At 45.2% G+C, this 13,809-nt stretch overlaps 1 protein-coding gene across 3 annotated transcripts in view; it reads right to left on the bottom strand.

Annotated features, from left to right (window-relative positions):
* Positions 1 to 13,809, bottom strand: part of roraa (RAR-related orphan receptor A, paralog a) — a 179,069-nt gene that overhangs the window by 12,296 nt on the left and 152,964 nt on the right. For all 3 annotated transcript variants that reach the window (XM_023280603.3, XM_023280604.3, XM_023280605.3), the window contains 2 exons: positions 2,245 to 2,330; positions 614 to 755 (listed from right to left, as the gene is read on the bottom strand). In XM_023280603.3, coding sequence (XP_023136371.1) covers positions 614 to 755; positions 2,245 to 2,330 — 228 coding nt within the window. The remainder of the gene's footprint in view (positions 1 to 613; positions 756 to 2,244; positions 2,331 to 13,809) is intronic.

Genomic DNA, 13,809 nt, shown 5'->3' with positions numbered 1-13,809 from the left:
CCATTACTGCATCTCAGCTGCAGCAGCTCTAACGACAACCTCTAACAACCTCCTATTTCATCAAACCTAGTTTCTATCACAGCAACAAATTAGGCCCACAGACAAAGCACTCACCTACTAGTGGAAGACAGTGAACACTGACTGACATCTTAGCATGTGTTCATGTCAATTTCATGAGAAATGCTTTATTTGTCCATTTGAGTATAATGACATCTCATCATTTTCTGTCTGTGTTTTCTTTGTCTCCAGCAACAATTCAGTATAGATTGCCAAAAGATTGGGAGAAATCAGCTGAACTCTCAAACTCTCAAATTAACTCTCAAAATAACATTTCTAGATTGCAGTGAACAAAACAAGCATTAAATATACACTATTACAAACTTGACAATGACAATTTGATATTTTGATCACCACAAGGAAAACACTTTCCCCTCTTGCCCACCTTCGCAGGGAGGTGAGTCTCCATCCCTGAAGTATCGATTCAAAAGGCACTTCAGCGGAGCAGATTCTTGCCCACACAGGGGCCTGAACCTGGGCTCTTCACCTCCCTCTAATCACCACGCCACCCTGCTACAACCACCCACCTGTTTCTCTTCTCCAATAGAGCACTTACCATCTCGTGACATGCCCACTGCCAGGCACTTCTGCAGCCGGCAGTGCTGGCAGCGGTTGCGGCTGGTGCGGTCGATCAAGCAGTTCTTCTGACGGGGGCAAGAGTAAGCTGCATTGCTCTGCTGACTCCTCCTGAAGAAGCCCTGCACACGGAAAGGGAGCATGGAAACACCTAAGGTTACTGGATGAACCGCTGTGGGTGGAAATATGTTCTGAGAGTGAAGGATCCATTTATGTCTTCATCGTGTTTTAGTGCTGAAAAAAAAAGCCTTACTGGTTGTGGTAATTTATTGTATTCCTCATGGTGATGTTTTTATTTTACTGCTGCTAAACTGATATATAATAATACTACTGTGACTGTTTTTTTCCCTGAGTGTTCTGCTGTAATATCTGGCATTTAAAGAGCGCTGTATTTTACAAGTGTGTACAGCATGAGAGTGGTGTGTTTGGGTAGGAATGATAACAGTGGATGCTATTTTTCTTCAGTGGGGTTATTAGTGTTGATTAACGCCGCACCGGCATGTGCAGTGCTAAAGGACCGCGAATGCACACCGACTGGATTCCTCATCCTTTGACTTAATGAATTGATTCCAGCACATCATTAACATGCCCCACTCTACTGCTCCATACACATATGTCTTAATTAGCTGCTCATTGGCTGTTTAATTACAAGAAAACAGCTGACAGCTGCCAAGTTGCTTTATAATGGAAGCCATTACGGAAACAGACTAAAACTGCCAGTGACAAGCAGCACTCTTTAATAATGCCATGATTTATGGTCCAAACTTTTGTGCTCACACATATCATTAAAGGCCTCTCTGCTTGGACTAATTAGCAATCATTAAAGATAGATTTCAGCAGTTTATTCTTTAGTGTTTTCTCCTTTCCAGCTCCTGTGTGAGGAGCGCTGGGAAGAAGTGCTGAAAGGAAACTCTCCCTGTCCCTCTGTCTTCTCTCTCTCCTTCACACACTCACACACAGACACACACACACAGACACACACACACACACACACACACACACACACACACACAGGAGCAAACAGCAAAGGTGCAGGCTGGCTGAGGAATGCTAATGATGTGCCTGGTGACAAGCATGGGGACAAGAATACACTCTAAGCACAAAATTCCCCTCACTGTGAATGGCTGGTGCATTTGAAACAGTACAAAAGGTGGCTTCAATAGAAGAAACACACTGTTGCAAACAGCCAACAATCTGCTATAATTCAAAGCTCTCTCCTTTTGATCATTTTATTTCAAGAAGAGCAGGCTGCAGCAGAAGCAAAAACAGCAAAAAAGACATGTCCCTGGGAGGGAAAGGCAGAGCAAGGCAGAGGGATGACTTTGTCCTACTAATTGTGGTTTTCTGTGATGTCCTCTGTGGTGCTTGACCGCTTTAATGATCACGCTCTGTGTTTACACTTTGCAGTCCCTCTCCAAATCATCGTAAAACTTCGGCAACGTTTTCAAATGTTTCTCCTAGCAAGCAACTTTCGCTACTTCCTGAATTTCCCCCGTCTTTCCCCTCTCAGCTCTTCTGTCCCTCACATACACCCAATCACACACACCAAACACACACACACACACCCACTTCCTCCTATGCCACAAACAGGTTCAGTCTCTTGATGCTTACCTTACAGCCTTCACATGTTATCACGCCGTAATGTATGCCTGATGATTTGTCTCCACAGATCTTGCAGGGAATTATTTCGATTTGAGCTGCGGAGAAGAAAAGGGAAGGGAGGAAGCAAAGAAAAAAAAATCAACATTTTGCTGTCACAAGTCACTGTACAACACCTTCACCATGGATCCATGTTGGTACATGAAAGAGCACTGTGCTTCTAAAAACATCTCATCCGGTGGCTTTTGAATCCTCACTTCCACAGAGCATTAACTGAATATTTACAGAGTTACACTGTGTGTGTGTGTGTGTGTGTGTGTGTGTGTGTGTGTGTGTGTGTGTGTGTGTGTGTGGGTGTGTGTGTGTGTGTGAAGGGAAGGAGGCCATTTTAAGTCCTCACAAGCAGCCAATGCAAACACGGTGTCAATTTGCATCCTAAACACAACTTACATAAGAAAAAACCCAGCTACCCACAAACCCTAACATAGTACAGGAGTCCTAATACTAGCCTTGTGCAATGACAAAGACTCATTTAGCCACATGAGGAGATGTAGTCCCAGTTGGAAAACTTGACTTCATGAAGCCTCTTAAATTTCAAAACCATGAAAACCCCAGGAGTAAATCCCCCGCTGCCACAAAGAGTCATAACATGCCTGCTGCACTGGATGGGGCAACTGCAGTGACTTTCTGTGTGTGTGTGCACCTCTATTTTATGCTACAGAACGAGGGTTCAGTTGCCGTTTGGTGGTCGTGTTGTGGCTGTTGACAGGCCTGTGATTCACCCGCCATAGGGGACAAAAGCACCGAGAGGACAGGCCTCATCCATCGTTGGCCTTCTCTTCAGGAGCGGACCACAGGGCAACACAACAGAACAGACAGAACACACAGACATCAGAGACACAGAACTCCCATCTCGCCCCGCTGCTCTCTTCTTTATCACTGCAGCCACTGATGCTCCAACCCTCTCTACCTCCATCCTCCACCACCCCCCCTCAACCCAACCCTCCTCCAGAGATCTGTATCTCGTAGCCCTCCTCCACATCTCTAACATCTCAGTCCCGCCATCCCAACAGTGCACTTCTGCTCCAGACGAACGCCGCTATCTGATCTAAATCGAGGAAAGATCACCGCGGGATATTTTCTCACGATGTAATGTTTCTTTTTTTCCGCAGTCAACCAATCAGAGAACGAGGGGATGTTGCAACACGATTCTATACTAATTAGGGGAGGAATATTGTGATTTGCCTTAATAGGATGAAATAAAAATCCTAATAATTAAAAATGCGGTGGTACCTTCACAATGTCAGAGTGTTACATCAGCCCCTTGCCTCTAACCAGGCCTAAGTGTCTACTATAATGCCTCAGGTCTGTTCCAAAGACAAGGAGCTTCAAATATCCCTTGTACACCTTAACAACCAACCTCTTTAAACTAGTTTGATCACATCAAAAGTACTTTTGCTAGCGGTTCAATCCAGAGATCCCTGCCCATTTTAATCAGCTGCCTACAAGTCTGTAATGTGTCATGTGGATAATGTCCTGGTCCCTGAGGCATGCCCGGGAGAGGCCCTTAACACAGAGCCTCTAATCCACTAACCCGGGAGCCACACTCTATTCATTCACGAATCTGTCTGTTCTCCTCGCGCTGCTGGAGTCAATACGACCAGCCATGTTTACTTGGAATTAGCCTACATTTTAGTAAAATGAACAAAAGGGAGTGGTGGAACATGCACAATTAATTCTCCTCCAGACAACACCTCCTGCGATTTGCGATTCTCACATACAATAGAGGGCACTGCACCTCGTCGGCCCGGATTAGAGTAAAATCCAGGCAGGAGGCGGGCTTTGACAACCTAACAGAGAGGGTTAATTTATAATTAATCTTGTCCTTACTGTGCACAGTTGCTTGTTATTTCATTTAGGTCTATCTCTGTATGAGTGCACTCTATTGTTTGTTTTTGTGTTCTCCCCGCATGAGCATTAGCAGTGCAGTGTGTTTCGACTCCTTTAGCATTTTCAGCCTCATTACTTACATAATTTGTTCTGACATGCACTCACAACAACTGAAGCGTGCGGTAATTATGACTAGCTGTGGTTATGGCGAACTCAAGGTTGTAGTGACAGGCCCCAGCCATTGGGTGGCAGTGCAGGGCTGTGGCTATGGTTGTCTTGCCAAGTTAAGCCAAGCTTCCACCCACCCTATCCAGCCCACAGGCTTTTGGCTCTGAGCTCCAGCCTCTGATAGCTCCCGGCTTAGGCTGCTGCTAGCTTCCCCCACCCCCACAGCATAGCTGTGAGATGCCTTCATCTCTCCTGAAGAAGCGGAGCTGGCTGGGCGCTCGCTCAGGCCTGACAGAGGCTGTGCCACATCAGGTGAAAGCAGTGGGTGTATAGACACAGGGGTGCCAGGCTGGGCAGGGCATACATTCACACAAGCATGCCTCACAAAGCCCTATCTGCAGCAGGAAGGCCCTGAGTGCACAGAGTCTCACCAGCGAACACTCTCTCACTCCACCACTGCACAAGCCCCTGGATGTTCAGTGCACTCAACAGTAAAAAGGGTTTGTCTCTAGACCAGCTGAGGCAGGCTTTATAGTTTCCTGTATGAGAAAAGACATCACTCTGAACATATAGCTATTTCCACACTACGATGAACTGCTTTCAAAGAGACACAGGGGTCAAGGAGAATAAATACTGAGCAATGACACAATGGAAGACAAATACGCCATGAAGTCACCTAAACCATCAGTCAATATTTGCCCCTTTCAGTGGCTGGTCATGGGGCCCTCCAGCTACACGTCAGACACTGAGTATGATTTAAACTGAATTCACACAGGGGACTCAATCAAACAAAAAGGCCTACACTTATAAGCACTCCCAATCTGGCAGTCAATATCTATTGACATGAGCTGCGGTGTTAACTGCCTCTTGGTGTGAAACAGGCAGCTGCTGGCTCGCTTGAGCTTGACCAGAGCAGTGCCACTGATCCCATTCACTGCGCCTGCCTGCCTGCCTGCCTGCCCGCCTGCTTCTCTGCCACCCTGCCTCCCTGCCTGCCCGCTTCCCTGCCAGCCAGCCTTGCCTGCTCTGTTTACGACATCAAAGCCAGGCACAGTTAGACAGGCAGCCATGCTAAAGCCCATCCCAGCAGCCTGCCGCTCCTCGCAGCACAGTGAGATGGCCTCTGCACGCAGGCCACTTCAAAGACACCTGCTGAGACGCCAAGATTATGTTTGAATCACACCGCAGCACAATCGCACCGCGGACATGACCATAAGGGTCGGACGGTGGCTCAGGACTGATTTCCTGTATGCAGCATTGCTGCTTTGGCGTGGGCGTCTTGGATAACGGGCATGGCAGAGAGAGGAGACAGTCAAACAGAATGTTAAAGCTCGTTCTTTGTCTGTCTGTGGCTGAGCAGTTCAAGGACACTGATTCACAACACTAGCAGGCCCTTTGAGGGGATGACGTGTCACTCAGAGCACATGTACAATAGGGCAGTGAGGCCGCTGCATGTTCACCCAGTGCCCTTCACTGTCTTCTCCACAGCCCTGAGATCAACCCACTGCTAAAACAGTACACCGCATAAATCAAAGAGCAGGAAACTACCAGTCAAATGCGAACACCCAGAACAATTTGCACACTAACAGCCTACAGAGGCCCTGTCATAGATTATTTCATCATAAGCGCTGAATAGTCAGACACTGCCAGACAAAACACAATCAACCTTTGCACTGCAAATATAATACAGCCTAATTAAAGAAAAATGAGCAGCTGAGAAATATACTGAAAACAATATTGTTTTTAGTAATACTGATAAACTGGAAGTCACTATGAAGTGTGAACTGCAGATGATAAAACAAACAAAAAGGACCTGCTCGCTGCATTTGCTATCACGGGTTATATTGTTGTCAGATATAAGCAAACCTTTTATTTATATTGTTTAATTTAGGAGATCACAGACAAAACAAAATAAAACTGAAAACCTTACAGGCTTGTGCAAACACGGAAAATCACTAGTCAAAATCTCCTGGCTGTTCCCACTGAACCCTTGGACTACTGACATAACGTTGAAGGATTAAGATTATCCCTTACATTACAGACCCATGCCCAGGCCACCGTCATAATGCTGAGAGCTTAACCCATTACTCGATTGGACCATTAAATCAGTTTCTCATGGCCTGATGATTCACGATAGATGTGCGCAATAAATGAGGTCTGAAACCAAGGCTTCTATACTGCTACGTATATGAAGAGCAGATTTTTTTTCATTGCCTCATTTACAATGCACAGCATTCTGAGAGAAAGCAGTCGGAGAAAAAAAAACACATTGGCTTCTGTGTGCATGACAGGGTGTGAGTGTGTACATACCGTATGTGTGTATCAGCAGTGCTGTGTTGACAGCTGTCAATGACAGAGTGACGCAAGCCAGTGGGCTCATGTCAGAGATTATGTAAGGAACTGGACAGGGCACAGCATTATGAACAGATTAACAATTCTTCTCGCATCACACAAACCGTGTTCATATATTCTCCTTCCTAAAATATTTTGCAACAAAACGAAAGCTGATAAGGCTCATGTCTGCTCCCAGGACAGCTATATAAAGCACATTTTGCTTTACACACGGTCAACACGCAAACACCACAGGCACTGAACTGTCTGGCAGATACGTTCGAAGCGATGTTCCTCCATCATTACGTGCTTCTGCTTATTTTTCTACATGAACTTCCCATTTGGTAATGGAGATCAGCTGTCGGGTGATAGAGTCTTCTCCAAACAGATACCCACTGCAGTCAGATCGAGCTGTAGAGACGACAGCCTAACAAGAGATAGAATCAGAATTCTGCTTCTTTTCATCTGCCAGGGCTCTGCTGTCATGTGAAGTCACACAACACAATACTTTTTTATTCCCATTTATGCAGCAGAAGAAAGGTTATTTGAATGTCAGCGGCAAAGGACAGTCATGGCACGGAACACAGGCTGAATAGTATAAATGTGTGATTTGTTTAGGGATCGGAGGCTGTTGGCATATTACCATAGAGCTGCTCTAATGGCATTTACCGCTTTGTAGCACAAAGAAAGCACACAGGGCGGTAAAGAAATCCACCTGCAGACCTAAACTCCATAGCATCACTTTAAAAAGCTTCTATTCAACCTATAAATATTCTGAAGTCATCAAAAAGATTCTGACCAAAGGGATTAGCGTAAGGAAAGACATAATTGACACATTTTGATGTCTCTATGCTGAGTCTTGCTAATTCCCCTCCAATCATTTAGCTGCCTAAGCTGTGATCCCTCTTCACTGGAGACCAACTATATTTGAAGAGATATTTCCGTTGAAAAAAACAACAGGGCTCTTTAAGCCTTACCCTATTATTCCTTCATAGCAGTGCAGTGACTTTGCTTAAGCTCAGGTCTGGACCATTGCCCTGGGCTGCTTTTGGGATGAACTCATGCGTACATCTCTGTTTGTTTGTGTGTGAGGCCTATTAATATTTCAACACTGCCCAACTCCAGATGCCTGTACAACACAGCAGTGCTTCTCTCTTCATGTCTCTCCCTGTATTTACTTGACTGTTTTATTGAAGTGCATTCTGACACCCTCTATGAGGGGGAGCAGGAGCGAGGAAGATGTATTCCCAAACCGCAGCACAAGACATCTCTCTCCATGTCTCTTTCTCCACCGGCGTAACAGTAATTTGGGCACTAATTTATGTGTTGTTGTGGCAAAGATTGACGAGCTTCCTGACTGGGAGTCTGCTTGCCTGCACTCTGGGGGAAACAACAAAAGCCTGGGTTTACTGAGCAGACGAGCACCATGAAGGGTAGCATGTGTGCGGCGCTTCTCTCCCCTCCCTTGTCTGCCCCACCTGAGCTCAAATCTCTCTCCCCATCACTCTTCGCCTCCCTCTATCCATCTCCCCCCACCTATCCCCTTCTTGTCTGCAACTACAGTGACAAGCGAAGTTGTGCCCGGGTGCAGGGGACCGGAGGGCACGCCCCTTCTGTGTGTGTGTGTGTGTGTGTGTGAGCGTGTGCACGTGTGGGTGTGCATGTGCGCCTGGGAGAAAGGCTCACACTGTTTACTCTGATGGCAAAACACAATCTGTAGACAGCACTCACTTATGCATTCTACCAGCCCCTAGTTAGTCATAGAGAGCCATGAGAGCTGCATAAAAAATCTGTGTTGCAAATATTTACATGCTTTGTCTAACTATTTAGATCATTTGGGCCCGTCATAAAATCAAACGCGATCCATCCTCTATTATAATGGCATGCATTTTGGAATGAAAATAGTTTTAAGATTGTGAGTGTGAGTCAGAGTTGATTGCACATTGTATGCTTCACTCATACATTGTGCAGCAAGGCATTGGGATGCACCAAAACCCAAAATCACTGAGGCTGAAATCACACAGGGCCGACTGATTGACTGGTGCAGGAGCTGCTGGTTGAATTCTAAGATTTCGCCGAGGATCATGTGATGCTTCTGAGCCTCTAGTCTGACCACTTGAACTAAGCGGGCTATGGTTAAAGGCTCGACTGTGGTGCAGTGCCTTAGTTAAGCACCTCTCAGCCCCGCATCTCCCTGCAGGGATGGCAGCCTAGTAGGCTCCTTTAGAAAAACACAGGAATATATAAATAATGAATCCTTCAAAACATCCACTGCAATTACACGCAGAAACCTTTACATAACAACAAAGAGCCTTGTTCCATTGCACCAGGGAATTTGCTACTGCCACACTGTACAACTTCCTTCCTCCTGTAATTGCTGTATTAGTATGCATTTCTGTAAGACAACCAGGATTCTGCTGTGGGTTTTTGAATAGGATCTTTCTACTGTTTCACACAAAGAAATCACAGCTTACATCCATAACACTGCTTGCATGGTCTTTTTTGCCAGTGGGGTGACAGAATAACAGAGCATTTTATATGTGTATTTTAGACAAGTACATATTTGGTTGCTTCACTTGTGGTGAATACTTTTGGGGGGGGGGGGGGGGGGGGGGGACGAGGAGGGAGGCTGGAGGTCCCATCTCATACTGCTGCTCAGGGTCAGTGGGTCAGAGGCACGCAGCCAGAACACACATGCAGAGCAGGCTGAATAGTTCAGCTGACAGTAATTGTCCCTCTGTGGTCTCCTTAGGAAAACATGTTTCCAGACAACGCAGACTGGCTGCACGAGCCAGATAGTAATCATGATCTTGATTTGCTCCATCGAGGAGGGAAGCTCAGCATAAGCCTCCAGTTATGGTGCGAGTCAGTATTTCCTTTGGAGCTGACATCAGCTGAGGCAAACTCTGGGAAGGAATACAGCCGTGTCATAATACAATATCCCTACAAACAATTACCATAAATAAGGAGGATACACAGTGAAAACTATCCATTAAAAATAATGTTTAAATTTTTCCTGTATTACTGTGCCATGCTGGTGTTACTGGGTAAAATAATACAGATGTCAGCGACATTTTATCCCCTGAATAAATAAATAGTTTACATAGATTTTTTTTCATGTGTTGTGGTTCTTCTGAATATGAGATAAAATGCAAAAAAAGTAATCATTTTACTAACATTTGCTCTGATTAGACTGCTAAACTTGTCAGCTGCTGGCGCTGTATACCGACTCTGGCAGTGGACAAAAATGACTCTTCTTAGAAGAGCCAAGATGAAAGTATACGCTCTCACCGTCTCGTGACAATGTGCTAAAAATCGTCAAAGCGAATCTGAAAATTAAAAAGTCACTTGCCAAAACACACGCAAGTCTGTCTACCTTTAAATGCGGAACGTTCTTCCAGTCTATTAGTTTTAACAATGAGCGCTCCACACAGCCCCTCCGTTACTCAACAGTTTTTACAGCAGGGCTGATGAGCACTGCCTCTGCCATTCTGCTTGAAGGTCTTGGGTTTTCATCAGCTGAAAAAGAGCAGGCAAGGACAGGGAAGATGAATGACATCAATGGCCAGCCGATACTTCCAGGGACGTGTGATTGAGACAAATGAGCCTTGTTACATTAGCTGGGATACTGAATCCTGCTGCTCAAAGATCCACAGCTTGATAGAGCTGAAACTAGAGGCACCCAACCTTTCTACAGATCACCGGTGTCATGGGGCCCCAGAAGAAGAGCTTTCTCAAAGTGCCTGCTTCACTGGGCTCCCTCCCTGTTTTCGGTTTTCACCTGGACCACATTTGCTTTCTCTTGATTTTTGTGCCTGTACACACACATACACACACAAAGCGCTGTGATTTGTCCTTCAAAGATTTTCTGGCCCTCTTTTCCAGGAGCAGAGAGAAAATTAAAGTGAGACTGAGCCATTATCTAATCCATATACAATACACTTGAGCACTAGTGTCTTAATAAGTGACTGTGAGCGCTTGCATCATTCATCATGGATCCCCAGTGCTGCTAAATGTGCAAAATGATTACACTGAAACTGCAACCATGTAAAACATTTACTTGTGAGGAAATTTGCAAGGCATTTGAAAAATCAATCTGTTTATTCCATTTCGCTCCTGGGCCATGAGAAGTCGACTGAGGCGATGAATCTGAATGGGTTGCTTAAGTGTCAGTATCCTGCTATGTCACTTAATCAGGCATCATGTGGAGAAGGAACCATCGGGTTATACAGTATTTGATAGGCTCGCTACAAATTATGTAGCTGTGTGTTGCTCTATGTTTGCTGTGCAGTTAAAACAGTGCATCTCCAACTTCAGTAACAATGATTTTTAAATACATTAACAATTACCACAAAAACTGCAAGATAATCTCAAAAATGACATCTGTCTTTCTTGATGGTTTCTCAAATTTATGTGGAAGGCAAAAAAATCTACAATAATCTGTGCATTTGCCATGGATGAGCAGTTGAGCAGCTCCACTGTCATTCTCCTTTCCTCCAGTTGTAGCAGACCGTATGAAAGGCATTCCTAGACGACAGGAGTGCACAAGGAGGATCTACTGCCACACAGAGTTCACAGGCTGCTTACAGCGTGTGAGGCACATTCCCCCTTCACTGCTGTTTTCATAGTCCTACAAACACTGGCCTGGTTTTGTTTAACATGGCAGGATTAAGCAGCCATGCGCAAAGCATGCTTCCCTCCTTGCACACTTTGCTTACAATGGAAGGCCTGAGCGCTCTCTGCTACCTTTTGGTGAACCAGCTTCCCTGACTGCTGTGGTGCTCTAATCCCAGGCAAATAAACAAGTGCCAAGATTAATGATTGCATAAACACATCCCAAAAGCCCTGGAATAACAATCGGCTCTTCAGACTGTTCTGCTGCAATGCAAAGTCTCTTGGAGTCAGCTGACAACCAGTCTATCCCTCTTACCTTTCTGCTGCCTCAAACCAGTCGTCTGAGCTTTGCTGCTTCATTAACGACAGGAAGCTGTCAATATATCCTACGTGAGAGAGGGCACTACGGGAGCTTGTAAGCTAGTGCAGAATATCCTCCGCAGTTCTTAAGCTCTTCACTTCTTACTTGTTGTTGCTAATCAAGGCAAGGAGCGTCAGACGCGGCATGTCTCATAACAACCATGTCCGCCTGAGGTCACAGTGAAAACAACCTGGTAGGAAGAAAGTGGAGATCTTGGTGCACTTTTGTCAACCTGCTCCTCATTATGACTTGTAAGACAATAGAATCTTTGATTTCCTCTGAAAAAAAGCAGTCAAGTAGAAATCTAGGAGGACATTAGAGGGGCCTGTACAGAAATAAATCACAACCACAACAGACCAAAAAGGGCCATTAAAATGACATTAGGAGCATGGCCCATCCTCTCATTCCTGTCATCCCAGGTCTGTGACTATAAGATGAGCCGCCTTGTGATGAGGGGGACGCATCGGAGACGGGGAGAAATAGGGAGTGAAAAAGGAACGAGGAGAGGGGCAGTGCAGTCCACTGGTCCAGGGGCAGGAGAGCGTGGGACGTTCAGATGAAGTGGGAGGCCCCTCTCCAGGAGGTTGCTCCTCAACATGAAGGCAGAGGCAGTACCCCGCCTAATGAGGGGTGAAGTGGAGCCCCCTGTGGGACCCCCTCAGGCACATTCATTAGGAGATGAAAAAGCATTTCCTGCGGCAGAGCAAGTGCCTGCCTTGGCTCGGACATGTTTAATTTAGGGCCATATGAAAACAGAGGGCCACACTGGCCAGGTCTGCTATCATCAGTCGAGGGAATCAACACCACGCAGGGCCAGTGAGCCACAGCCAGACTAAATGCTGTGTGCACAATTGAATTATGTTTTTTTTCTCTCTCCATGGTTTGGGATTGATACCACCTTTTAAGCTGACAACATTCAGATTATTAAATGTCAAGTGCAGTGATACTTCCAACTCTGGGTGAAAAGTCTGTTGTAGACAGGCTATTATAGAGAAAATGTGTCGCTTATCACAAGTTTCATTTCCTTCAATGCATTGCATTTTGTTGCATCTTTTTGGCTCCGGGCAAAAATAATAGATTCATTTAGCCAGTGGTGGTTTGTGGAAGGGAACCAAGGATTATGGTAATGCAGCACTGAACGCTGCAAGCAAAATACAGTAAAAAAGAAACTGCTGCAGTAAGAGACACAGGAAGAATATCTGAGAGGTTAATTTATATGATTGCACAAATCTGCATTCACAAATACATCTTGAAAATTTCAAGTCGCAAAAGATATGCTGTTTGAAAAGACAACAGATGAGACAGTGCTTCTATTCTTTCACTGTATGAAGAAGGGCATTACAGGGTATCAATCCATGGCGATTCAAATACATGTCCGCTTATCACAGCCGCTTATCCTTGTTCCTGATGAATCCTCACATTTATTAAGGCTGTCTTCTTGCCTTGTTAGATATGTATAAGCAATCTCCTGTAATTAGCAACTGCTAACCTTTGGGGTGCTAATCCCCCATGAATTGTGGATTTGTACATCAAAGCCCACACTCTCCCATATAGCTGGTGCTTGAAATTACACTCTATTTGAAACCTGCAATTATTTGTATAGCATGGATGCAAACAGTCTCCTCTTTTATGTCTCTGAGAATCCCGTGGGTTTGCAGTAAAGAATCCTTAATCCACTCCAGTGGAATCCAAATATAGAGTTAACACTAGCTTCCTAAAATTTAGATGCACAGCCAAGTGCCTGCTGTGCACGTAAAGTGGAGGAAGCTCTCTCTCTTTCTGTCGCTGTCTATCTCTCTCACTCCCTCTCTCTTTTATTTTTGCATAGTTAAGATTAGATTTCTTTAGTGGCTTAGATGCATCCTATAGGAAGCAAGGGGGATTGCCCAAGGGTGTAACGCAACAATGTTTCAGTAACAGAGCATGGCAGTGTTGTGATCCTGTCCTTTTCACAAGCAACACTTGAAAGTTAATGAAATAATCAATGGTCTTGGCCGTTGTTTAATGTAACCCCATGTCCAGGACTCAGTCAACAGGGTGAATGCTCTGCTGTTAAGAGTCAGCTCCAATTTGTACTCTCACCCATTCAAGGCTGGGCTAAATCCATTGTGCAAGGAGGGAGAGATTATAGAGTGAAAATAACTGAGATAGCTTCTCCCACACACTTACACACACACACGAGCACACAGGAACATGCACGTACAAACAGCCAC

The sequence above is a fragment of the Amphiprion ocellaris genome, chromosome 3 (assembly GCF_022539595.1).
Source record: "Amphiprion ocellaris isolate individual 3 ecotype Okinawa chromosome 3, ASM2253959v1, whole genome shotgun sequence".
Classification (NCBI taxonomy): Eukaryota; Metazoa; Chordata; class Actinopteri; family Pomacentridae; genus Amphiprion; species Amphiprion ocellaris.
Note: the sequence above shows the minus strand (reverse complement) of the source record. Positions and strands in the feature narration are given on the sequence as shown.